Genomic DNA, 27,735 nt, shown 5'->3' on the forward strand with positions numbered 1-27,735 from the left:
TTCCTAATTTCTGAAAACATTTCTTCATCTGTCTGTTCTTTCTGTCCTGCGAGATGGTAGTACAGCCCTACAAGAATACTCCTTCCCTTCACACCTGGAATTTCTATCCATAAGGATTCCACGCTGCTTTCATGTAGAATGTTTATTTTGTTCAACTCAATTACCTCCTTAACATATAGTGCAACCCCCCACCCTCCAATTTCATCCACTCTATCATTGCAATATAATTTGTACCCTGTTAACACAGTGTCCCATTGATTGTCCTCCTTCCACCAGGACTCTGAAATGCCTATTATATCTATCTCATAATTTAGTGCTATATACTCCAACTGTCCCATCTTTATTTAATAAGCTTCTAGCGTTTTTATACAGTGACAAACCAAAGACCAGCTGTGCCATCTGACCACATTACTACTACTACTTAACGTTTCTAAAGCGCTACTAGGGTTACGCAGCGCTGTACAATTTAACATGGAAGGACAGTCCCTCTCAAGGAGCTTACAATCTAAAAAGACAGGTGTACAATCTAAAGACAAGTGTAGAGTCCGTCTGGTAGGTAATACTATATTTCATGAGAGGTTAGGTGCTGAAAGCAGCCTTGAAGCGGTGAGTTTTAAGCAGAGATTTGAAGATGGGTAGGGAGGGGGCTTGGCGTAGGGGTTGAGGAAGATTGTTCCAAGCATAGGATGAGGCAAGGCAGAATGAGCGGAGCTTGGAGTTGGCAGTGGTGGAGAAGGGAACTGAAAGGAGGGATTTGTCCTGTGAGCGGAGGTTACGGGCGGGAACATAGGGGGAGATGAGGGTAGAGAGGTAGTGAGGAGCCGCAGACCGGGTGCATTTGTAGGTAAGGAGGAGAATCTTGAATTGAATGCGGTATCTGATCGGAAGCCAGTGAAGTGACTTGAGGAGAGGGGTGATACGAGTATATCGGTTCTGGCGGAATATAAGACGTGCGGCAGCGTTCTGAACGGATTGAAGGGGGGATAGATGGCTAAGTGGGAGGCCGGTGAGGAGTAAGTTGCAGTAGTCAAGGCGAGAGGTAATGAGAGCGTGGACGAGAGTTTGTGTGGTGTGCTCAGATAGGAAAGGGCGAATTTTGCTGATGTTGAAGAGGAAGAAGCGACAGGTCTTGGCAGTCTGTTGGATATGCGCAGAGAAGGAGAGGGAGGAGTCAAAGATGATTCTGAGGTTGCGGGCAGATGGGACGGGGTGGATGAGGGTGTTATCAACTGAGATAGAGAGTGGAGGAAGAGGAGAAGTGGGTTTGGGTGGAAAGACGAGGAGCTCGGTTTTGGACATGTTCAGCTTCAGGTGGCGGTTGGACATCCAGGCAGCAATGTCGGATAAGCAGGCCGAAACCTTGGCCTGGGTCTCCGCGGTGATGTCTGGTGTGGAGAGATATAGCTGGGTGTCATCAGCATAAAGATGATACTGAAAACCATGAGATGAGATCAGTGAGCCTAGTGCCTTTGCTTTACTGTCTGTCCCTTATTTTTCATCTTCCTTTAGTAAATACTTTTTATTCCTGGGCTGAGATGTAACATCAGGCTTCCTAACACTGGCAGGGCTTCCTTACCTGGGTAAGAACAGGAAGCCCCTTGGAAATGCCCACTGTGCCAGCTGTGTCCATCCTTCCTGGGCCTCTCCCTGCATGCTGTTCATCAAAAGTCCTGTTGATCTGCCAAGAATAGGGATGATTGTGAAGGAACAGCCCAGAGAAGGAGGAGGGAAATGATGTTTTAAGTTTGTTAATGAGTTTCCCACCTGTGGTGCTGACTCAGTGCCAGGGCTCTGGGATCTGCTAAATCCAAGCCTTTTGTTCTGTTTCCTCCATATCTAAAAGGGATGTGCATTTGTTTGCTGTATTCAGTTGACTTGGAGGAGTGACCTAGTGGTTAGGGCAGTGGCCTGAGAACCAGGTTCGATTCCTACTGTATCTCCTTGTGACTCTGGGTAAGTCACTTGCACCTCCATTGCTGTTTACAAATCCCAACCCCTTAAAAAATTAAGTGCATGTGAAATCGATTTGCATATGCAAGCAATTAGAACTTTTTAGCATGTGCAAGCACATGCAAAAAAGCTTTGAAGTATGACATAAACTGAAACAAATACTTAAAAATAGGAAAGATATTTGGAAAAAAAAAACCATACAGTCTTTGAGCTAATTACCATTTGTCAGCTTGGTGAAAAAATAACTGTCAAATTTATTCCATCATACATCAGATTTGGGCTTGAACTGTATTTAATTGAGGGTAATTTCTGGCAGGTAATATCTAGAATGACAGGTGTTCACCTAACCCAGGCAGTACGGCACAAGCCCTGCCCACCAGGCTTGCAGTCATTGGTCCTGTAGACTGGCCTCAGCAGCTAACCAAAAACTGGTCATCCCTTCACTGCTCTGGCACCTGGTTTCCAAAATAACTATCGCTCCTAGTTACTGGTGTCTTTTCTTTAAAACAACAATCCTAAAAGCCCCAAGTGTTTGAGAGTCTACTGGTATGACAGCTTCACACAGCCATCTTCAATCTTCCCCGTCAGAGCATATACCAAGCAGGCTCCCAACTCTAACCCGGAGGGTTCTGCTGGCACAGAGGAAGGATGACTTTGCTGTATTGAAGATCACACACAATACAAGCACAAATCTATCAGCACAGTCCCGTTCAGATGCAGAAGAATTAATTAAGAGTTAATTTATATACAGGCTCATTTTCGAAAGAGAAAGACGCCCATCTTTCGACATAAATCGGAAGATGGGCGTTCTTCTCCCAGGGTCGTCCAAATCGGTATAATCGAAAGCCGATTTTGGACGTCCCCAACTGCTTTCCGTCGCAGGGACAGCCAAAGTTTAAGGGGGCTTATCGGAGGCGTAGCGAAGGCAGGACTTGGGCGTGCCTAACACATGGACGTCCTCAACCCATAATGGAAAAACAAAGGGCGTCCCTGACGAGCACTTGGACGACTTTACCTGGTCCAAGGCACAAAAAGGTGGCCGAAATGACCAGATTTGGGGATGACCTCCCCTTACTCCCCCAGTGGTCACTAACCCTCTCCCACCCTCAAAAAACATCTTTAAAAATATCTTTTGCCAGCCTCAGATGTCATACTCAGGTCCATCACAGTATGCAGGTCCCTGGAGCAGTTTTAGTACTACTACTACTACTATTTATCATTTCTATAGGTGCAGTGCACTTCAGGTTGGTGGACCCAGGCCCATCCCCCTCCCTACCTGTTACGTTTGTGGAGGAAACAGCAAGCCCTCCAGAACCCAAACCCATTGTACCCACATCTAGGTGCCCCCTTCACCTGTAAGGGCTATGGTAGTGGTGTACAGTTGTGGGTAGTGGGTTTTAGGGGTGGTTGGGGGCTCTGCACACAAGGTAAGGGAGCTATGCACCTGAGAGCTTTTTCTGAAGTCCACTGCAGTGCCCCCTAGGGTGCCCGGTTGGTGTCCTGGCATGTCAGGAGGACCAGTGCACTAGAAATGCTGGCTCCTCCCACGACCAAAGGGCTTGCATTTGGTCGTTTCTGAGATGGACATCCTTGGTTTCCATTATCGCCAAAAATCAGAAACGACCAAGTCTAGGGACAACCATCTCTAAGGACAACCTAAATTTCAAGATTTGGGCGTCCCCGACCATATTATCGAAATGAAAGATGGACGCCCATCTTGTTTCGATAATACAGGTTTCCCCGCCCCTCCATCGGGGTGTTTTGCGAGGACATCCTCAACAAAACTTGGGCGTCCCTTTCGATTATGTCCCTCATAGTAACATAGTAGATGACAGCAGAGAAAGACCTGTACAGTCCATCCAGTCTGCCCAACAAGAAAAACTCATATGTGCTACTTTATGTGTACACCTGACCTTGATTTGCATCTGTCATTTTCAGGGCACAGACTGTAGAAGTCTGCCCAGCACTAGCCCCACCTCCCAACCACTAACCCCACCTCCTAACCATCGGTGCTGCCACCCAATCTCCGCTAAGCTTCTGAGGATTAACACGGATTCTTCTGGTACCATGTTGGGAAGCCTCTCTGAGCCAGGGTATCGGATATTAAGGGATGTCATTTGTTTACAGTTCTGAGATTGTACCAGTAGAATTTGTGTCAAGTACCACTTAATGCTTGCACCAGGTTTTCCCTGACTTGTAAAGAGCCTTTTCCCCCAGGCACATTCCCAGAGCCTTTTATTGTTGTAGCAGTGGTCTCTGGTGACTGTGGAAATCTTCGAAGCCAGGTTTTTTTGGGGGGTGTTTGTAAGGCTTCCATGTGCTTTCTTCTCCCCCAGAAATGTCTGGCTGGAGATTGACCAGAACAAGGTTTAAGGTAGGTTGACCATTTTAATGTCCAAAGGAGTGAAGGAATAGTGGAAGCCAGGTTCAGATCCTAAATCCTACAGTGGCTCTGTGTGATCTGGGGTAAGTCACATAACCCTCCAATCTGTCAGGTATAAATTTAGACTGTAAGCTCTCCAGAGACGGAGGGGGGGGGGGGGGGGGGGACACTACCTGAATGTACTTTTGCCCTGTGCCACAACTGAAAAAAGACAGGAGCTAAATCCAAACCCTCTTTCCTTCCCTGAAGGCATTCGTGGTTTATATTTCAAACAGACTTTAGAATTGCTGGCTTGGGGGTGGGGGGGGGGGGGGGGGTGATAAAATAAATCATTGGTCCTAGCACATTTGGGAGCTGGTTAGCTAATCTCTCCGTGGGCTCACGTGAGCGCATTGCTCTAGATGAAGGAGTCAGCTGTTCCCTTTCTTGGCACCTGTCAGCCAAACTGCCAGGAATGACTCTCTTCGGGTCATTAACCTTATTGATTCTTTTCTCTTGGGGGGGGGGGGGGGTTTCTTCTCAGCAGATATGATTTGAATGTATTAGATATTACACTCTCATTTAGGCTAAGTGCGGACGTGAAGAGCTGACGACCAGGACGCCGAATGACTTCTTCAGGTTTGTAGAATGGGAAAAATGTTTTCTCTTCTTTCAGAAAGCAAGAAGCATCTGTGCGTTTTGAAGCCATTGGCCCTGTTGAAATGCAGAATTCAGGGTGTAGTCTGGACTCTTGCTTGCCCTCCTGGCTACAGCCATATAACCCAGCAACTCTCAGCTGGGGTATTGGGACACTGGTGGAGATGTGTTGCGGCAGTAAAATGTGAACACTATGGGCAAGTCTTGGGTTTTAGAATCAATATTATTAAGACTGAAGCGATGAATGTTAATTTACTCCCCGCAGAGGTGTTCCAGCTTCAATCTAATTTTCCTTTTAAATGAATCTCTCATTCTATAAAATATATTGGCGTCAAGATACCTGGAAGCTGGCTGATTTACATAGAGGGGTGCTTTTACTAAGCTGCGGCAAAAGGGGGCAGCTGCTGTCAATGCATGGGTTTCACACGCGCTGAGGCTCCCTCTTACTGCAGTGGGTAAAAGGCTGGGGTTTTTTTTCAAGAAACGGCCATGTGGCAAGTGAAGCGCAACATGGCCATTTTGGGGGGGAGGGGGAGGGAGCACTTACCACCACACATTGAGCTGGCAGTAAGGGCTCCCACTCTAACCCGGCAATAATCGGGCAGAACGTGGCACTGCCCGATTACTGCCAGGTGGAAGTTTTCACTAAAAGGAGCGTGCCAGATGTGAGGGGAGGAGAGAGCAGGGCAGGCGATGCGGTGGCACCGGAGACCAGCGCTGGACAAAGTGTTCAGCTGACGGGGGTTGGGGACCCCACCAGCCAAGATGGGCAGTGGGGCAGTGACCCAAAAGTATCCCCCCCCCCCACCTTGGGCTCTGGCCCCCTCCCACCTCGAGGTCTGGCTACGTCCCTGCCTGGAGTAATGGAGGGTTGAGTGACTTGCCCAGGGTCACAAGGAACTGCAGTGGAATCAATCCCAGTTTAGCTCACTGCACTAACCATTAGGTGGCTACTCCACTCCCAGAGTGGCTTGGTCCACTCTGAGAAAGCATCAATTAGATGGGGGCTGGGAGCTCCTGATTTTAGAGCCGGTACGTCAAGCTCCATCTCTGGCCGTCTTCAAATCTAAGCTAAAAGCCCACCTTTTTGATGCTCCTTTTAACATCCTCACTTTAATATTCCCTTATCTCTTATCTCTTATTTGTCCTGTTTGTCTGTCCTAATTAGATTGTAAGCTCTGTCGAGCAGGGACTCTCTCTTCATGTTCAAGTGTACAGTGCTGGGTACGTCTAGTAGCGCTATAGAAATGATTAGTAGTAGTAGTCTGTAGGATTCCGGAATCTTTGCTACTATTTGGGATTCTGCATGGAATCTTGCTGTTCTTTGGGATTCTAGAATCTTGCTACTCTTTGGGATTCTGGAATCTTGCTACTGCTTGTCCTTATCCCTTATTTGTCCTGTTTGTCCTAATTAGATTGTAAGCTCTGTCTAGCAGGGACTGTCTCTTCATGGTCAGTGTACAGCACTGCGTACGTCTAGTAGTGCTATAGAAATGATAAGTAGTAGTAGTAGTCTGTAGGATTCCGGAATCTTTGCTACTGTTTGAGATTCTGCATGGAATCTTGCTACTCTTTGGGATTCTGGAATCTTGCTACTCTTTGGGATTCTGGAATCTTGCTACTCTTTGTCCTTATCCCTTATTTGTCCTGTTTGTCCTTATTGGATTGTAAGCTCTGTTGAGCAGGGGCCATCTCTTCATGTTCAAGTGTACAGTGCTGCGTACATCTAGTAGCACTATAGAAATGATAAGTAGTAGTAGTCTGTAGGATTCCAGAATCTTTGCTAATGTTTGAGATTCTGTACGGAATCTTGCTATTCTTTGGGATTCTAGAATCTTGCTATCCCTTATTTGTCCTGTTTGTCATTAGATTGTAAGCTCTGTCGAGCAGGAACCGTCTCTTCATGTTCAAGTGTACAGTGCTGCGTACGTCTAGTAGCGCTATAGAAATGATACGTAGTAGTAGTAGTTATTACAAAGCAGCACATTGAGGCAATTATGGGCTTGGAGGAATAAGAGCTCTTATAAGAGATGTAAAAATACAGCAGCACTTTTTATCAAGCGTTATCTTGCATTTTCTGGTTTGGTCACCGAGGGAACCGCAGGCAGATAAGGATATGGACAACCCATCTACTCACCATTTCTGAAGTTGTGGTGGAAAACTCAAGAGAGGTTGGATGTGAGGGGTTTCAGTTCTTTACTCACCTCCATAAATTGGGAAGTGGGGATTAAGGAAACTGGTGAGTTAGTTAAACCCACGAATTGGAAAAGGTTTGGGGTGGAAACATTTCTGCAACTGACTGAACGTGGCTGAGTAAAATCCTTTTTACAAATTCAAAAGGCGTTTGGGATCCCCAGTAGGGAATTTTACACTTTCCTAAGGATAAGACATGGTTTACAACAGAAGTGAGTACATAAGAACATAAGAGTAGCCATACTGAGTCAGACCAATGGTCCATCTAGACCAGTATCCTGTTTCCAACAGTGGCCAATCCCGGTCACAAGTACCTGACAGAAACCCAAATACTATGCTATGCTATATGATTCTTGTATTCTGCTAAGTTCAAAAGAGATTCTAAGTGGATTACAAACAATAAAAAAAAGTCAAATGCCACTACTTTTGAGTACAAAAGCACACAGATATGAAACGCATTACCCATGACTCTGAAAACCATGGACAATCTAACCAACGTTTGCAAATCGTTGAAGACACATCTCTTCAACAAAGCCTACAATAGACATCCTTAATAAAACAAATCATTCCTAAACCACTCAGGTTCATCAAAAAACACCTCTCACAGGACCTTATCTAACACCTTCCCATCTAAATCCTCATCCACCTTCAGCCTATTATCGATTGTATTTAAGATCATGTAATGACTACATCATAACAACACTCTGTAAGCCACATTGAGCCTGCAAAAAGGTGGGAAAATGTGGGGTACAAATGCAATAAATAATAATGAACCCTTTAGGAGAATTTACAATTGCGAAACATCTTTCTCATCAAGTGCACACATAAAACATTAATTACAGTTTTTAAAAAAATCTAGTGGCAACGTTCCAAGCTTCTAATCTTGGGGCAAGCAGTGGCTCCCCCATGTCATCTCAAAAGCAGACTATGAACTTTTTGTCCAGGAACGTCTCCAAACCTTTTTTAAACCCAGATACGCTAACGGCTGTTACACATCCTCTGGCAGCAGGTTCCAAAGTTTAACTATTCTTTGAGTGAAAAAATATTTCCTCCTATTTGTTTTAAAAGTATTTCAATGTAATTTCCTTGAGTGTCTCCTGCTCTTTATGAAAAATCCAATTCACTTCTACCCATTCTACACTACTCAGGATTTCATAGAGTGATACAGAGGCATTATTATAATCTTGGTCTTATTTTGCATCCCTCTCCTAATCCCTTTCCTAATAATTCCTAGCATCCTGTTTGCTTTGTTGGCTGCCGCTGCACACTGGGCAGAAGATTTCAGTGTATTGTCTACAATGACACCTAGATCTTTTTCTTGGGTTCTGACCACCCAAGGTGGACCCTAGCATCAGGTAACTATGATTCGGATTATTCTTCCCAATGTGCATCACTTTGCATTTGTCCACATTAAATTTCATCTGCAATTTGGATGACCAGCCTTCCAGTTTCCTAACGTCTTCCTGCTGAAGGGAGCTCACCAATTTCAAGCAATTATGGTTTTTCCAATGGGGTTCGAGGGCATTGATCTCTCGTTTTATATGCAGTACTTACACAGAAGGGCTTTTATGTGATAGAATGGGAGAAGGACCTACTCCTCACCGGCCTCCCACTTAGCCATCTATCCCCCCTTCAGTCCATTCAGAACTCTGCCGCACGTCTTATCTTCCGCCTTAACCGATATACTCATATCACCCCTCTCCTCAAGTCACTTCACTGGCTTCCTATCAGATACCGAATACAGTTCAAGCTTCTCCTACTCACCTACAAATGCACTCGATCTGCAGCCCCTCCTTACCTCTCTACCCTCATCTCCCCTTACGTTCCTACCCGTAACCTCCACTCTCAAGACAAATCCCTCCTTTCAGTACCCTTCTCCACCACCGCCAACTCTAGGCTTCGCCCTTTCTGCCTTGCCTCTCCCCATGCTTGGAACAAACTCCCTGAGCCCATACGCCGGGCCCCCTCCCTATCCATCTTCAAATCATTGCTCAAAGCCCACCTCTTCAATGTCGCCTTCGGCACCTAATCACTACATCTCTTCTCAGGAAATCTCATCTACCCCAACTTGACATTTCGTCCTTTAGATTGTAAGCTCTTCTGAGCAGGGACCGTCCTTATTCGTTAATTTGTACAGCGCTGCGTAACCCTAGTAGCGCTCTAGAAATGTTAAGTAGTAGTAGTAGTAATATGATATTGCATGACCAGTCTGGAGGGATATTTGCAAAGCAGCTAAGAGGATGTCCATTTTCAGAAAGTAATTGACCCCTGCATGCCTAAACAAAATGTTTCCTGGATTTCCTGCTAGATGTTGGAGAGGATGCTCTGAAAGGGATTGTCATTTGCATATGTGGTGGCAGTGTCCTAGTGTCCAGACCTTTTGGAATGCAAGTTTTGCAATAACTGGGTAAAATTTGAGAGACAGGGATTCAGCAATCAGATTCTCCGTCTGAATTACAAAGCACTGTGCTGCATCTTGTATAGTATTACAATATTGTAATTTCCATAAATACAGCCCAGGATAATACATACATGGCTTGTTAGTGCATACACGTAATAATGATTAGTAACCTAACACTTGCTAATCTCGTTAAGTGACTGATGCCCTTTAGCATTACCGATTTTGGCAGAAGATTCATAAATTGATACAGTCCAGATACACATAGTTAGCAAACGTCGGTCAAGAAGGTAGCTTGATGAGGTCAATGTCTGACCTCTCAAGTCTTCGCATACTTTTGAGGAAAACAAATTCTGCCCAAAACCAGTTTGTACCTGTGTGATAGGGCTATGCTACGTGCCATGTTTTTAGCGTAAATCCGTTTAAATAGTCAATAAATACTTAAAAAGCGAGGGCCCAGGAACTAACCACAACCGTTGCCCAATGCTCAACAAACCATTGCCAGATACAATCTGATTTGACCTCAGTGACGACTCTTTTCACATGGACTACAGCCCATGGCTTGCCTGCCTCCTCATCGGTCACTGTCTTAAAATGACTTCCCCGCCAAGGTCAAATCAGGTTGTATGTGGCAAAGGTTTGTTGAGGTATTTTACATAAGATGCATCTACGTGACCATCTCATTTAATTTCTGAACAGACCCCCCTCCTGTGTGCTTGACGTAGACGTCAGTGTGAATCAATGAATACTTGCTGCCGTAACTCCTCCACATTCCTCCGCTGACTGACTGTACAGTTCATAATAGCAGAAAACCTAGGCCTATGATTTCCTTCACAACACACAATAAAAATATTACGGGCACAGCTACAAGCTTATTTACAGGCTGGGAAGGGGGTTTTGGGAGAATGACTACAGATCCGTGTATAGACGTAGTTATTAAGCTTTGTAATAGTATAAGAATGCGCTGGGTTGTTGTCAGACTACCTTGACGCTTTTCCATTGTTTGTGATATTCCGACTCCTGCATGTGGTCATAGTCATTCCCCTTTTTGGCTTAATTGCTGTAATTTGTCTTACTGTGTTCTCCTCTTGTTTGTTGTTTTTGATTCTGTCTGTGTTAATTATATCTTTGTCTTAACCTCCCTAATTTTCTTCACTGTATAGACATTTTGTCTTGATTTGCGGGTATATCAAAAATAAATTGAACTTGACGTTTAAAAAAAATTCAATTAAGATTTATAATGGAAAACAAAAATTATGCTACTGATAAACTCCCCTCACCACCACCACCTCTAATTAGAAGGGGGAGCAGGAAGACAGTGGCGACATGTGAGCTGTGCTGTGAAGACGCAGGGGAGCCCCGAGTCCAGAATAATGGCGGCAGGATTGGATGATGCCGCAGGAAGCCAGCTGGTGTAGTGCTGACTTGACGGGAAGTTGTTTTGGGATTGGGGGGGGGGGGGGGAAATGCCAGAATGGCACTGGATGTAAGATGTGTAAGATGAAAACTGGAGAACAGGATAGGTAGAAGCCATCATTCATTTGTCAGCAGTGCAGTTTGAAGACTTGTGGCCAGTGGTAATGAGGTGGGGGATCTCAGTGTGCAGTGAAGGGGGTGCCTGGACCCCAGAAAGGTGTGGTGGCTTTGATTTAAGGTGATTGAAACCTCAGAAATGTATTTGCAGTTGTGGAGGTGAGTTCATGAACCCTAAAAAAAATGGTCCGCACTGAGCTGTGATGGATCTTGGTGGCAAGTGAGGGCTGGTTCCATATTTTCAAAGCACTATCCTGGAAGATGTTTTTTTTAATGTAGTCACATTAGTATGGTGATAAAGCAGGTTTGGAGATGGATGACCATTGGTGAAGAGGGTGGCAAGAAAGAAGGAACTCAGAGGGTGAAGCTCCAGTGGGCAGAGATATATGACCGACCTTATAGACCTGCCAACCAGAAACACAATTGGACCATCACGAACATACTTAAATCTTCACTACCCTAGCTGCAAGGGACTGAAGTACAAATCAATTTACGGATCCAGCTTCTCCTATATAAGCACGCAACTGTGGAATGCACTACCGAAAGCTCTGTCTCCAGTAAACCTGCCTCATACTCTCATACTCTTCACCTGCTTGCTGAAACTGAGGCTTGACTTTGCCCTTGCTACCCTCTATCATGGAGGTGAACGTTTCCCCCCATACACCTCACTCAATGGCTGTAGAGGTAGTGTTGGGCTGCTACTCTCACCTTCTTGTAGATTTCAACCCCCTCTTCCACCTCAGTCTCACTGTTTTTCTTTCTTTGAAGTCCACTCCATCCATCTATTCACTCCACTTAACAGTCATTTATCAACCCCCCCTGATAAGTTCCTTTCTTCCTGACTTTGACTCCTGGCTTTCCTTCTTTCTTGAACCTTCATTTCATCTCCTTCCCTCGTTCTTGGGGATTTTAACGTTCATGCTAATGACCCCTCTAGCGTTACTAGTAGTACTATAATCTTCTATAGCTCCACTAGTTGTATACAGTGCTGTACATGTACTTTCTTTGTCCCTAGAAGTCTTATAATCTAAGTTTTTGTACCTGGGGCAATGAAGGGTTAAGTGACTTGCCCAAGGTCACAAGGAGCTGCAGTTGGAATCCAACCCATGTTGCCAGGATCAAAGGCTGCTGCACTAACCATTAGGCTACTCCTCCACTACCCCTACCCACCAGAATGGCCACTGTCTTGATCTTGTCGTCTTCTCCAACTGCTCGCTCTCCAATTTCTCAGCCTCAGTTCTTCCCCTCTCTGATCATCATCTGATAACTTTCACACTTAATCACCCTCTCTCCCCCAGTCTTGTCCAATCTCCATTTAGACATCTTCAACCTGTTAACTCTTGCATTCTCTCCACCACTATTTCATCTGTCTTCTCGTCCATCTATATTATTTAATAGTTTTTATGGCTTGTATTATTTGACTTATGAAGATGTCATTACAAATACCATATAGTGGACTGTAGATCTAAGGACACAAGATGCACAGACTGATACCTTATTTTGGACTCATTTTATGTTGAACACACTCTTTTAGCTTGTAATATACCTCATGTGCAACTTTCTTTGAATCAGTCATCTTTCTGTCTAACTCTTCTTACAGCTCACTTTTTAACAATAAACATCCATAGTAACATAGTAACATAGTAGATGACGGCAGAAAAAGACCTGCATGGTCCATCCAGTCTGCCCAACAAGATAAACTCATGTGTATACCTTTACCTTGATTTGTACTTGCCTTTTTCAGGGCACAGACCATACAAGTCTGCCCAGCAGTATTTCCCGCCTCCCAACCACCATCACCGGCTCTGGCACGGACCGTATAAGTCTGCCCTCCACTATCCTCGCCTCCCAACCACCAACCTCTCTTCCCCCACCTGCTCCGCCACCCAATTTCGGCTAAGCTTCTGAAGATCCATTCCTGCTGCACAGGATTCCTTTATGCACATCCCACGCATGTTTGAATTCCGTTACCGTTTTCATCTCCACCACCTCCCGCGGGAGGGCATTCCAAGCATCCACCACCCTCTTAAATACTAAATAATAACACTACATACGATCTATATAAAACCGAAATCTTTTCACATAACCAAGGATCAAGCACTACCACTTTAAACCTTAAGTTGATTAGGGTCTTTCTATAGTCGATGACCTAATGTAGGTTACTATCCAATTTATTAATCAGAAACCTTCAAGTAATACCTTATTGTATTCCTCTCTACCATGTATGTATGCACATGGTATATATATATACTAGCCGTTAAGCCCGTTAAAACGGGCGCGTATTGGAATGTTTTTTTTCCCAAGGCCCCCCTCCCGTTGCAGCTGCAAGGCCCCCTGCCATCCTCCATCCCTGCCAGCTCCAAGGCCCCCTCTGTCCCTCCCTCCCAGTTCCAAGGCCCCAGGCCCTCCCCCCCAGCTCCCAAGGCCCCCTGCACTCCCTCCCAGTTCCAAGGCTCCAGGCCCTCCCCCCCCCAGCTCCCAAGGCCCCCTTCCCTCCCTCCCTCCCAGTTCCAAGGCCCCCTGCTCTTCCTCACAACTGTAACAGCCCCCCTGCCCTCCCTCCCAGCTCCAAGGCTCCAGTCCTCCCTCCTTCCCAGCTGCAAGGCCCCCCGCCCTCCCTCCCTCCCAGTTCCAAGGCCCCAGGTGCTCCCCAGCTCCCAAGGTGCCCTTCCCTCCCTCCCTCCCAGTTCCAAGGCCCCCTGCTCTCCCTCACAACTGTAAGGGCCCCCCTGCCCTCCCTCCCAGCTCCAAGGCTCCAGTCCTCCCCCCTTCCCAGCTGCAAGGCCCCCTGCCTGCCCTCCCTCCCTCCCAGTTCCAAGGCCCCAAGCCCTCCCCCCCAGCTCCCAAGGCGCCCTTCCCTCCCTCCCTCCCAGTTCCAAGGCCCCAGGCCCTCCCCCCAGCTCCCAAGGCCCCCTTCCCTCCCTCCCTCCCTCCCAGTTCCAAGGCCCCCTGCTCTCCCTCCCAGCTCCAAGGCTCCAGTCCTCCCCCCTTCCCAGCTGCAAGGCCCCCCGCCCTCCCTCCCTCCCAGTTCCAAGGCCCCAGGCCCCCCCAGCTCCCAAGGACCCCCCCCAGCTCCCAAGGCCCCCTTCCCTCCCTCCCTCCCAGTTCCAAGGCCCCCTGCTCTCCCTCACAACTGTAAGGGCCCCCCCTGCCCTCCCTCCCAGCTCCAAGGCTCCAGTCCTCCCCCCTTCCCAGCTGCAAGGTCCCCTCGCCCTCCCTCCCTCCCAGTTCCAAGGCCCCCCCAGCTCCCAAGGCCCCCCAGCTCCCAAGGCCCCCTTCCCTCCCTCCCTCCCTCCCAGTTCCAAGGCCCCCCTCCCTTCTTCTCAGCCAGCTGGAAGGCCCCCTTCAGTCCAGCCCTCCCAGCTCCAAGGCCCCCCTCCTTCTGAGACCTCCCATGTCCCCTCCCCCCCCCAAGGTAGCCGCTACCGCCCCACCCCCCCCGGAGTCGCCACCACCCCCCCTTCACCCGGCCCGGGCCCTCTCTTCGTTATTCAACTTACTGCAGCGCCGAATCAGCAGCCAGCAGCAGCTCCCGTTGGCCTTCCTTCACTGCCTGTGCCCCGCCCTCGCCGACGTGACGTCACACGAGGGCGAGGCATAGGCAGTGAAGGAAGGCCAACGGGAGCTGCTGCTTGCTGCTGTTTCGGCGCTGCAGTAAGTTGAATAACGAAGAGAGGGCCCGGGCCGGGTGAAGGGGGGGTGGTGGCGACTCCGGGGGGGGGTGGGGCGGTAGCGGCTACCTTGGGGGGGGGAGCGGTAGCGACGTCAGCGGTTCCCTCCCTCCCCTTCCGCGCAGTTTCCCTCTCTGTCCCGCCCCCCTCCCCCGTCATCACGTCTTGATGCGGGGGCGGGACAGAGAGGGAAGTCTCTACTGCGCATTTGCAGGTGAGTCGGTCACTTGCCATTTATAGGTTTGATACCATGATCTGTTCCATTTATGATATGTTCCATGGTATATTTCTTACCATGTAAGTTCACAGATTATTGCAATACCATTTGTAATTCTGTTACCCGGAAATGGCATCCGCCATTACGGCAAATGTAAGCCACATTGAGCCTGCAATTTGGTGGGAAAATGTGGGATACAAATGCTACAAATAAATAAATAAACCATGCCAGCTGTTGATTGGCCTTCCTTCCTCTTTTTTTAATACACGGAATATATCTGATCTGGGCTTCCAGGATGGTATTTTTGAATAGCATCCATGCCTGATGTAAATTTTTTGACCCATGCGTCTGCTCATCTAAGTTTTCTTTTACCATTCTCCTCATTTCATTGTAGCTTTCTTTTTGAAAGTTAAATGATAACGTATTGGATTTCTGTTGTGTACTTACTCCAAAGATTAAATCAAATCTGATCATCTAATCTAGCTGGTAAAAGAATCAGTTGGACTGCTAGATGACCAAGGGGTAAAAGGGGCACTCAGGGACACTCGGGGGAAACCTGGCCATAGTGGAGAGATTAAATGAATTCTTTGCTTCTGTCTTCATCAAGGAAGATGTAGGAGAATGGTTGTTAATCGCAAGAGGATTGTGAAAATTTGCAGATGAGGTTTAATATGAGCAAGTGCAAAGTAATGCATGTGAGAAAGAGGAACCCAAACTATGACTTCATGATGAAGGTTCCACATTAGGAATCACCGCCCAGGAGAAAGATCTAGGTGTCATCGTTGATGATACGTTGAAACCCTCTGCTTAGTGTGTGGCGGTGGCTAAGAAACCAAATAGAATGTTAGATATTATTAGGAAAGGAATGGAAAACAAAAATGAGGATGCATCTTTCCATGGTGTGACTGCATTTTGAATACCATGTTCAGTTCTGGTCCTCGCATCTCAAAAAAGATAGTGGAATTAGAAAAGGTACAGAGAAGGGCGACGAAGATGATAAAGGGGATGGGACGACTTCCTTATGAGGAAAGGCTGAAGCGGCTAGGGCTCCTCAGCTTGGAGAAGAGATGGCTGAGGGGAGATGTGATAGAGGTCTATAAAATACTGAGTGGAGTAGAACTGATAGATGTGAATCGCTTGTTTACGCTTTCCAAAAATACTAGGACTAGGGGGTCCCCCAATGAAGCTACTAAGTAGTAAATTTAAAATAAACCAGAAAAAATATTTCTTCACTCAACGTCTAATTAAACACTGGAATTCATTGCCAGAGAATGTGGTAAATGCAGTTAGCTTAGCAGGGTTTAAAAAAGGTTTGGATCATTTGCTAAAAGTGCATTAACTGTTATTAAGATGGACTTGGGAAAATATACTGTTTATTTCTAGGATAAACAACATTCAATCTGTTTTACTTTTTTGGGATCTTGCAAGGTGCTTATGACCTAGTTTGGCCACTGTTGGAAACAGGATACTGGGTTGATGGACTTTTGCTCTGTCCCAGTATGGCAATACTTATGTTCTTATGATTGACATTGTAGCTCTTGTACAGAAAAGCACCCAGATCAAATCCTTTGATTTTGACCACTCTGAGACTGCTCCCATGTGTCCCTCCCTACTGTGTTACTCTTTGTCTTGGCCTTTGGGTCAGGAAGGCTTTTCATATGCATTTTTAAAAAGTGCACAGGATGTTGTCCCTGAAATATAACATACCATGGCTAAATTCCACATGCAAAAGACAATCCTTTCTTCATAGTATGGAGCTGATTAAGTTCAGAGTGGGGATGGAAGAAGGAGAGCTGCATATCTAGAGAATGAAGAGTCTAATTGTGTGGTGGGAAGTGGGGGAGACAGATATGGGGTGGAGTTGCCCCCATTATGAATTCTGGGGAAACAGGTTCCATCTCTCAGCTATACAGAATTACACCCAGTAGCATTTGATCTGAACTGTTTCTTGGTTTTGATTTAGGAAGGCTCCTGGAGCCAGCAAAGAAGACTTCCCATGGCAGGAACCCGTGGGTAGCAGTGGTGATCTCCTGGTTTGTAGTTCAGGTAAGCATGAGGCACTTCTGAGGGCTCCAGGTGTGTCCACTTTTTCCATGGCCTCCCTAAGCCTGACTGCCTTTTCTACTCCATGGTGTCCTAAGCCGGGACTCCAGGTGTGTCCACTTTTTCCATGGCCTCCCTAAGCCTGACTGCCTTTTCTACTCCATGATCTCCTAAGCCAGGATTCCAGGTGTGTCCACTTTTTCCATGGCCTCCCTAAGCCTGACTGCCTTTTCTACTCCATGGTGTCCTAAGCCGGGACTCCAGGTGTGTCCACTTTTTCCATGGCCTCCCTAAACCTGACTGCCTTTTCTACTCCATGGTGTCCTAAGCCGGGACTCCAGGTGTGTCCACTTTTTCCATGGCCTCCCTAAGCCTGACTGCCTTTTCTACTTCATTGTCTCCTAAGCCAGGATTCCAGGTGTGTCCACTTTTTCCATGGCCTCCCTAAGCCTGACTGCCTTTTCTACTCCATGATCTCCTAAGCCAGGACTCCAGGTGTGTCCACTTTTTTTCATGACCTCCCTAAGCCTGACTGCCCTTTCTACTCCATGATCTCCTAAACCAGGATTCCAGGTGTGTCCACTTTTTCCATGGCCTCCCTAAACCTGACTGCCTTTTCTGCTCCATGGTGTCCTAACCCGGGACTCCAGGTGTGTCCATTTTTTCCATGGCCTCCCTAAGCCTGACTGCCTTTTCTACTCCATGGTCTCCTAAGCCATGACTGAAGGTGTGTCCACTTTTTTCATGGCCTCCCTAAGCCTGACTGCCTTTTCTACTCCATGGTCTCCTAAGCCAGGAATTGATCATATAGCAGACAAAATGGTCTCTATAGACATATGAAACGGTCTGAGCTTAGGGTGCTTTCTAATACACTCGTAACTGTGTATCCAGGAATCCAGCCATGTGCTCTAGCTGCCCTCTGCCAGACTGTGTTTTAGGGTTTCCTAGTGAAGCCCTTGTGCCCTTCATGCACACCTGGACAGGTGACTATCACAGTTCTGTCTGGTAAACTCAAATCTTTCACTTGTCCCAGTAACAGGTTAAAAAAATTGGACAGAGACTTGGAAAGATCAAAAAATCCATTAAAATGTTGTATCCCATGGGATAACTGGGTAAATAATGGTCATGCTTTTCACAAAACTTTGCGTCTGTATATTTACTTTAAATGAAGTTTTTTGTAACAGGAATCAATACAGGCAGATCATTAAACAAGCCAAGGTGATAAATGGAGCGGTTTCATGATAATTAGATGAGATTAACAGTCACAGAGAGGGGACGTGTGCCAGTTCAAAGATTTTTCTCTGTGTTTTCTTAAGTGTCTCCGTTTAGGGAGAGAATTGTTGCACAATGTCAGGTTAACACAGATTTGGTTATAAATCGGGAGAAGATATTGAGCAGCGGTGACAAGCCGACCTCTGTGTGAGGTGGCGGCATCCCAGCTTCACAGCAACAGAGGAATATCTCTGCTTACCCCATTGGAGCCGACTCTGTGGGTGCTGTGGGTGCTTGAGCACCCCCAATATTAAGAAAGTTCCTTGTATATGTCCAGGGAGGGATTATTTTCATTGTGTTTAGCACCTCCAATAATTTTGAAAAGTTGGCTCCTATGGCTTACCCTGCTGTGTGGATCCCCCCCTGACTCTGGATCTTTCCTGGGGTTCTTTATATCAATGTTTCTCAGGTCCAGTCCTGGAGTGTAGCCCCTTGCCAGTCAGGTTTTCAGGATATCCACAATGAATGTGTATGAAAGCGTTTGCGTATAATGGAGGCAGTGTATGCAAATCAAGTTCATGTATATTAATTGTGGATACCAGAAAACAACAAGGCAGACAATCTGCAAAACCCAACGTGGAAAACAAAACAGCAGATCAATATAATATCCAAAAGACTTTATTGAAGATACCGTATGTAAGATAATTGCCCGACACAGGCCGTGTTTCGCCCAACAATAGGGCCTGCGTCAGGGGCTAAAATGAACAACAAGAATATCAAATTATAAAATCTAGTCAATTATAAAAATATATATATATGTCTCTATAAAATATATAACACATCAGTGTGAATAATAGTGTACATTTAAAAGTGTACATTTAAACCATAGACATGAATTGTAAACATCGAGTCTTTTTCGATTCAGAAATAATATAACCATTTCAAAATATGTTAAAATAAACATACGAAATCGCATTCAACATTGAAATACATGTAGATATACATAAAATATATAAATATATAAAAAAACTTTACATTATAAATTAAGAACTAAAAAATTACAAGTTAAAAACATCGCTGTTAAGTGTCTGAGGGTAGACAGCACAGGAACCATTCTCTCATTGGAGCTCATGGTTGCCTCTCCATTCAGTTGAGTAGCTGCTTCAAGCAGAGAGCTGGCAGTGGATCCCTCGCATAAGTTCACCGGTTGGTTCCGATGGCCAGACTTTCAAAAGATGTAGATGGGGGAAGAGGCACCCCAAAGAAAATAGAGGCCGACTGAAACTGGGAACCAAATCAGTTCAACCAAAACCAAATCAGCAGATGAAATTTGCTGATCGGTTTCAGCTAAAACCAAATGACACCTCCTTCTCCTCAGAGACCAGGTTCCGACAGGCTGGGCCAGGCCGGCCACTCACCCAGCTTGGAAGAAAATGAGTGCCGCCAAACCACACCCCCTCCTGACCACCCGAAGGCCCTCCTTGGATCTACCTTTAACTGCCCTGGTGGTCCTAGTGGCCTCTTCGGTCTTTGGGGCAGGAGCTATCCCAGTTTCTTCTGCCCCCTGTCTGTTTCTCCATAAAAATGGCTGCTGAGAGTTCCTGCAGTCTGGCGGGGGTGTGGGGGGTGTGGTAGACTCAGTTTCAGTTTGTACTTGCATTTTCAGCTCAGATTTCGGGCAGGTTTTGGTGTTGAAACCAAAACCCAAATTTGGTCGGCCTCCAAAAGTAAAGCTGTCACAGCAGTGCAGATCCTGTTGAGAAAGCCCTAAGAAATAAGATTCAGGAACCTAAATATGTATATCTTAAAAAAAAAAAAGACAAGGAATGTAATAGAAATTACAGTTCTTTTTCGAAAGGTCTTAAAAACATATTTGTTTGCTTTTTAATGTTATGTTTTTTAAAAATAGCTTAGATGGTCTCGGCTGTCTCCCATAGCATACAACATGGCATTTGCTCAGGGGTGTACTCCTTCTGCATTCACTAGGTGGAAAAGACAGGGTTTAGATCTATGGGGGCAAATGGTGGAAAACGGGAGTTTTATAGCCTTTGGAGAACTGGCAGAAACATATCACTTGCCATCCAAGGATCATTATGCTTATTGTCAACTTATTCATTTTTTGGGCACCCCGGGGGTCAGGGATAAATTGTTTGGGGAGGTAACATTTTTAGAGGAAATGTGTGTAAGAGATTTGGGTTCCAAAGGTTTGATTTCTCTGTTATATAAATACCTAAGAGATTTAATACCGGTGTCATGTAGACACCGAATAAGTTGGGAAAAAGAATTAGGTACTTCATATGAAGAAGGGGAATGGGAACGCATGGAACGCGCATCGGTTCGTGTTTCCCCAGCAGTTAACATTCAGGAAAATAGTGTTAAAGTACTGTACCGCTGGTATCTAACACCGGTACGACTGAATCGAATGTTTCCAAAGGTCCTACCTTTGTGTTGGAGAAATTGTGGGCAGCTGGGCACCCTAGGTCATATTTGGTGGACATGCAAGAAGGTCAAGGCGTTCTGGAAAGCGATTCAGAGCAGACTTCAAGTGTGGGTCAGTTCTAGTATCCCCTGGGACCCGGCAATATACTTGTTTAATCGGTCTATTTTGGGGATACCTGCGGAAGGGAAGGCACTGGTGCGGGCTTGCTTTTGTGCAGGTCGTGTGACCATTGCCAGATCCTGGAAGCAGTGTAATAGCCCCTCAATGGTGAAATGGATACAACTGTTGGAGTATATAGCTGAACAGGAATGGCTATTGGCACGGGAAAGGAACACACTGACTAGGTGGATGAAGATATGGACCCCTTTTATATCCAGAGGGTAGATTTGGGGTATGTCGGGGCATATATTTGAACAGATTTGATTGAACCTTGTGGGGGCGGGGGGAGGGGGACTAGGTTGATTTCTATATGCTTTATATGTATACAATTTCCTTGAAATCTCCTTATACAAAAATATAACTGGGTTACATTAGGTTGAATGTGGGGGTTCTTGCCTCTGTGGGACTCCTGCTGCAGATGAATCTAAATGTTTGATACTGTTATGTCACACTGTTTTGTACAATGTATACTTGCTGGATTCATTAATAAAAGTCTGGTTTAAAATTAAAAAAAAAAAAAATAGCTTAGATGGATATTTTTTTATTAAGGTCAGATTATTGATTTTGATGTAAGTCTATCTGGTTAGGATATCTCTCTGCTCTGTGATCCGCTTTGAATCGCAAGTGAGAAGCAGAATAGAAATCGCAGAATAGAATAGAACAACTATAAACTGTATCTGTGGTTCCTCTGACATTGCTGTTACAATATATTTTATAACTTTTATAATAAACAATATCATTTCTGGGAAAAAAGAATAAATAATGCATAGGGAACAAACATTCTACAGTGGAAAGGAGAGTCTAGAACGAGAGGTCAGGATATGAGGTTCCGAGGACATAAATTCATCAGGAACAAAGAGGATTTTCAACCAGGCTATCCGTGTTAAGTTGACCGATGAATATGCAGTGTGAAACTTAAACAACAATTTATCAATAAAAGCAATCGCTGCTACGTATTCCGTCCATCTAAGTGGATAAAGATTTTCAAATAGTAGCCAAATCTTATCACTGTCTGCATAACATGTGGCCCTGGTGGTCCCATCTGCTGACTAGCCATGCTGGTACCAGGTAGCCAGCACACCTCCCAGGACAAGATCCAAGATGTTAGCTTTTGCCAAGATTCATCAAGCCTACTGACGTCTGATGCTGTCCATCCATGTTGGCTTGAATGATACTGCTGGGTATCCTACTGAACAGTTTACAAGTGACTTCATGGCTCTGGGAGAGAGGATGAAACAGACAGGTGCACAGGTGGTGTTCTCATCAATCTTCGCAGTCAAGGGTGTAAGCCAAAGTAGAGAGGCTCACATTCTGGAGATTAATGATTGGCTGCACGGATAGGGTCATCAAGAGCATTCTGGCTTCCTGGACCGTGAGATGATTTTCCAAGAGATGAGGTCTATCAAAGAAGGGGCAAAGTGTCTTCTACAACAGACTGTTAACCAACTGACGAGGGTTGTAAACTAGAATCATCTGGGATGGGTAAACAAAGTCCCCAGGAATTAAAACATGAAATTCCTCTATAGAAATAGGAAGAAAGGCAACATCTGGACAGCTGTGTATACTAATGCCCAAAGTATGGGAAATATGGTTCTGGATCTAGAGACTGTGATGGAAGAGGGTGACTTGAATTTAGTGGCAGTCATGGAGATGTGGTTTGGCTTGCTTTCTTCTCTTCACTGTGAGCCTGAGATCTTGTAGGCAAGACAAATATTTGGGTCAATATTCAAAAAGAACATTTCTGGGATATAGTTACACTAGGCTATAATCTATTCAGAAAGGACAGGGTAGGAAAAATAGAAGGCGTGGTATTATATGTTAAAATTAATATTAAAACAACAGAATTGCAGGACTTAAAGGCCAAGGAGGAGGCACTGTGGATTAATCTGGAAAGAGGGAATGGAATATCTATTTACACTGGTGCGATTTACAGGCCTCCTTCCCAGACAAGAGAGGTGGACAGACATTCCCAATATAGCTATGAAAAGGGTACATAAGTACATAAGTAATGCCATACTGGGAAAAGACCAAAGGTCCATCGAGCCCAGCATCTTGTCCCCGACAGCGGCCAATCCAGGTCAAGGGCACCTGGCGAGCTACCCAAACGTACAAACATTTTATACAAGTTATTCCCGAAATTGTGGATTTTTCCCAAGTCCATTTAGTAGTGGTTAATGATTGGGGCATCCCTGTTGCAGTGTTGTCTGGAAGTAGGGGGTGGGTAATGAAACTCGCGTGGCAGAGGGCCATATTGGACTTAGTGTTTATAAATGGGCGGAATGTTTCTAACGTTACGGTGGGTGTTCATCTGGCATCCAGTGATCACTGGATGATTTGGTTCAATATGAAAACATGTAAGGAGAGGATTCATTGAAAAGTGAAGGTTCTAGACGTCGAAAATTGACGTTTCTCAAGATGGAATACCTGGGGAAAGTAGAAAAACAGTGGGGGAAATTGAAAGGGGCTGTTTTAAGGGCAACAAACCTTTTTGTAAGAAAAGTAAATAAAAATAAGAAGAAAGGGGGCCACTTTGTTCTCAAAAGAAGTAGCTGGAAAGGTAAGGAGAAAGAGTTTAACTATCATTAAACTACACAAGATCACGGAAAGAAGAAGACAGGCAACAATATCTGAAGAAGCTAGGAGAAGCTGGTAAAGTAGTCAGGAAAGCAAAGATACAAATGGAAGAAAAAAATAGCCAATATGGTAAAATGTTTTGGGTTTTTTTTTTTTTTAGATATGTAAGTGATAGGAGGAAGTGCTGTGTTCACAGATCAAGGGCCAGGAGCAGGACTGCAGAAGACACACACAAATTGGAATGAAAATGAGGTAGACCTTGAAAGAGTTTCAAGAGACCGTGCCCATGAGTTGCTGGCTAAACTGAAGGTAGACAAAGCAACGGGGCTGGATGGGGGATACATCTGAGGGTATTGAAGTAACTTAGGGAAGTTCTGGAAACTCTGCTGTTTGACCTTTTCCATACTGCTTTAGAGCCAGGAGTGGATCTACAGGACTAAAGAAGGGTGGAAGTGAGGAGGTTGTTGAGAACTATCTGGTTAGTCTGATCTCTGTGGTGAGTACATTAATGGAAATGCTTCTAAGATAGAAGATAGTGCAGTTTCTGGAATCCAATGGCCCCCACACTCTGGAATGCATTGCCTGAAAAGCTCCACTTAACACAAGACTACCTCTACTTCAGGAAGCAGGTGAAACCTTGGCTTTTCAACCAAGCCTTTAATGGAAGAAGTAACTAACTCGTTAGTCTTACTCACACACACAAGGAGTGACACGGGCTCCATATACTGCAGCAGGACTTGTTTATCTACTCCTACCCTAGCTGAGATAATATTTAACCATCTCTCTGACCTCATGTGCAACTTTCTTCAAATCAGTCACCTTATTTTCTAACTCCTCTTACTCTCTTACCTATCTGTATGTTCCATCTTTGCTTTACCCTTCACTATCAATTAACATGTTCTATTACGTATTGTGTTGACATTGTAAGTGGTATACTATGCCATACTTTGGATTATCTGAATATTTTTACTGTTGTAATTGCCTATTGCTCATGTTTGATCTATTCTTACTGTACACCGCCTTGAGTGAATTCCTTCAAAAAGGCAATGAATAAATCCTAATAAATAAATAAATGGATTACAGGACCTGAGTTAGGATGGTTTAAAGAGGTAGATCTTGTCAGACAAATTAATCAGATTCCTTTTGAATGGGTAACCAGAGAGTTGGACTGAGGAAGAATACTAGGTTTGGTGTACTTAGATTGCAGCAGTTTCACATAGCCAACGTACATAAACTGAGCGCTCGTGGTATGGATCTAAAGCGACTGGCTGGGCTAGAAACTAGTAACAGAAAATGGAGTTCACTCTGAGGAAAAGGATGCTACCAGTAGTGAGCCACAGGGATCAGTTCTTGGTTTTGCCTCTTTGCAGTTGACACCATAACCTGCAGTAGGGTAGACACCTCTGAAGGTATAGATAACATGAGAATGGATCTAGTGGAGCTTGAAGAATGGTCTAGAATTTTCCATTTATGATTTAATGCTAAAAAAAAAATGCATGGTCATTTGTTTGAGTTGCAAAACCCAAGAGAGCAGTACAGTTTGGGGGATGAAGTACTTGTACACATGAAAGAGGAGTGGGGCTTGGGAGTGATTGTATGCGATGACCTTAAGGTGGCCAAACTGGTAGAAAAGGTGACGGCAAAAGGTAGAAGGATGCTTATGCAGATAGGGAGAGGAATGGCCAACAGGAAAAAGGAGGCGATGATGCCTCTTTATAAGTCTCTGGTGAGATCTCATTTAGAGTACTCTGTCCAGTTCTGGAGAACACACCTTCAATAAGATATAAACAGAATAGAGTTGGTCCAGAGGGTGGCTAGTAAAATGGTCAGTGGTCTTCATCATAAAGCCTATGGGGACAGACATCTCAATATATGGAAGAAAGGTGAGAGAGAGAGAGGAGATATGATAGAGATGTTTAAATACCTGTGTGGGATAAATGCAGAGGAGGTGAGTCTCTTTCAATTGAAAGGAAGGTCTGGAACGAGGGGGAATAGGATGAAGGTGAAAGGGGACAGACTCAGGAGTAATCTAAGGAAATACTTCTTTACAGATAGGGTGGTGAATACGTAGAATGGTCTCCTGGTGAAGCTGGTGGAGACAAAGACTATCTGAATTCAAGAAAGTGTGGGAAAAGCACAGAGGACCTCGAGTGGAGATGAAGGAATAGAGATCAGTAGGCGATATGGATGAGTGGATTGGATAGAGCCATGTGGTATTTATCTGCCATCATTTTTGCTCTGTTTTATATGTAAATGGATACATTTTGGTCATTTGTCAACTTGTACAGATAAGTTATCCATTCACCAGTGGCAAAAACATAAAATAAAATAAAAACATAAAACTGAGAGAGAGAAAGAAACGCAGTTCTGCAGTTATCACTCAAGCTTACGGCATTCGTACTTTTGAGTATCAACCTGCAGGATGATGTTATGCAAATTGGATTTGGCTTTCTGAACCATTTACTTATACTCCAAGCACTGCCGCACCTCCTCCCACCGACTCGCGCTGTCTTTGCTGTATAAACTTCAGTGATATTATTCATATTCAGGTCTCTGGCGTTCCATTTGTGTACAAAATTTCCCTTATTAATAACTTGCTGTGTTGGAAGGTTCGCCTTGGTCTTGCATTTAACTCAAGACCCAGTGGCCTCCAAACTAGTCTGGTATGCAAATCAGCCGTGTTCGTAGACTCGGATTCATGCAAGTGTATCTCCTGCATATTCATTACGGATAGCTAGAAAAACAGATATATTTTGAAGCTTCAAGGACTTGAAAAAATCACCACTTTAATAAAAGTGAGCTCTTGAATGTAGGTTCTCTATTCCTGTCGGTCGTTAACAGTCTGACTTATTTTCCTCCAGTATGATTTGGCCAGTTCTGCAGTCATCCTACCCTGTATAGTGCCCCGTGCATGCCCGAGAGAGCCACGTTTGATCCGTACTGACATGAGTTAAGTACCAGTTGGAGACAGTAACTCACTGGGAGATTGTAGTTGTATCTTTTCAGAGCTGCAGATGGTACACAATTTAGATGCGGTGTATAGATGGAGCAGATAAAGAACCTTAGTGACATGAGAGACAGTGGATCTATAAACGCCTGTCCTGAGGAGATCTCGGGGATGGATGGTTAGAGCCAGCGTACATTTTCTCTCAATGGCTCTTCTCAGGAACAGAGTGTGGATCAGGCCACGGACAAAAGTGACTTAAGAGTCAAAAAGCAATAATTAGTTGACAGTTTGTCTGTATACAGGGCCGCTGAGAGACTGAGCCGGGTCCGGGGCAAGGCCGCGCCCCACCCAGGATTGCCACCGCCCCTCCCAAGGATTGCCCCCCACCCCTCAATCGCTACTGCTGTCGCCTCCCTCTCTTGCTCCCATGCCACCAGCTCTGCAGTTCCCAGTCTCCACCTACCTACCCTCTGCTCCCCTCTGCCTGCCATCCGACCCCCTTCATTTAAATTAAAAAAAAAAAGGTCTCTAAAGCAGTGCCTTCTGTGCGAAAGCGACAGATCGCCTCGGGTGGACCTTCCCTCACTGTGTCCCGCCCTCGCAGAAATAGGAAGTTACATCAGAGGAGGGCGGGACGCAGTGAGGGAAGGCCCGCCCGAGGCGATCCGATGCTTTCGCAGGGAAAGGTGCTGTGCTGCTGCTTTAGAGACCTTTTTTTAAAATGCAGGGGTTTGGACGACAGACAGAAGGGAGCTGAGGGTAGACAGGTGGAGATGGGACTGCGGCGCTGGCGGCCTGGGAGCAGGAGAGGGCGAGAGACTGCGGCGCTGGGCCCTCCTTGGTGGCCCGGGTCCAGGGAATTTTGCCCCCCGCCCCCCTCTCGGCAGCCCTGTCTGTATACCTTTGCTTTTAAAGCAGATCGCACATTGGACAGTGAGAGATTTCTTTCTTCTTACCCTTCTCACATATAACAAAACAAAAGCCTATGGCAGTCAGTGTGTGCAGCAGAGTACTACAGGCCAGCGATGGACTGACGGTGATCTGGGCTCTCGGGCAAAAAAGGTCATGGGCCCTCAACCACCTATCAATACTGATTAAATAAGATAGAAGTTAGGGCACGGTGGACCCTCGGGCACTGTCCTATTGTCCCAATGGTCGTCCACCCCTGCTACAGGGTGAGTGTGTGTGGCAGAATACTAGAGGGGTATGAGGCAGAGGGGTAAGAGTTTGTGGTAAAGTACTATAGTATACATACGAAGTATCACATCATACCTTACGCTATGTATTTATCTTGTTGGGCAGACTGGATGGACCGTACAGGTCTTTATCTGCCATCATTTACTATGTTACTATATGTTACTCACGTTACTCTTTGGGGT

General features: G+C 45.4%; 1 protein-coding gene across 1 annotated transcript in view; it reads left to right on the forward strand.

The window, feature by feature from the left end:
• The window catches only part of LOC115478389 (solute carrier family 12 member 9-like), a 142,569-nt gene that overhangs the window by 61,650 nt on the left and 53,184 nt on the right, over positions 1-27,735 (forward strand). Inside the window, exon 5 of the mRNA XM_030215687.1 lies at positions 16,945-17,027. Coding sequence (XP_030071547.1) covers positions 16,945-17,027 — 83 coding nt within the window. The remainder of the gene's footprint in view (positions 1-16,944; positions 17,028-27,735) is intronic.

The sequence above is a fragment of the Microcaecilia unicolor genome, chromosome 10 (assembly GCF_901765095.1).
Source record: "Microcaecilia unicolor chromosome 10, aMicUni1.1, whole genome shotgun sequence".
In the NCBI taxonomy this organism is placed as follows: Eukaryota; Metazoa; Chordata; class Amphibia; order Gymnophiona; family Siphonopidae; genus Microcaecilia; species Microcaecilia unicolor.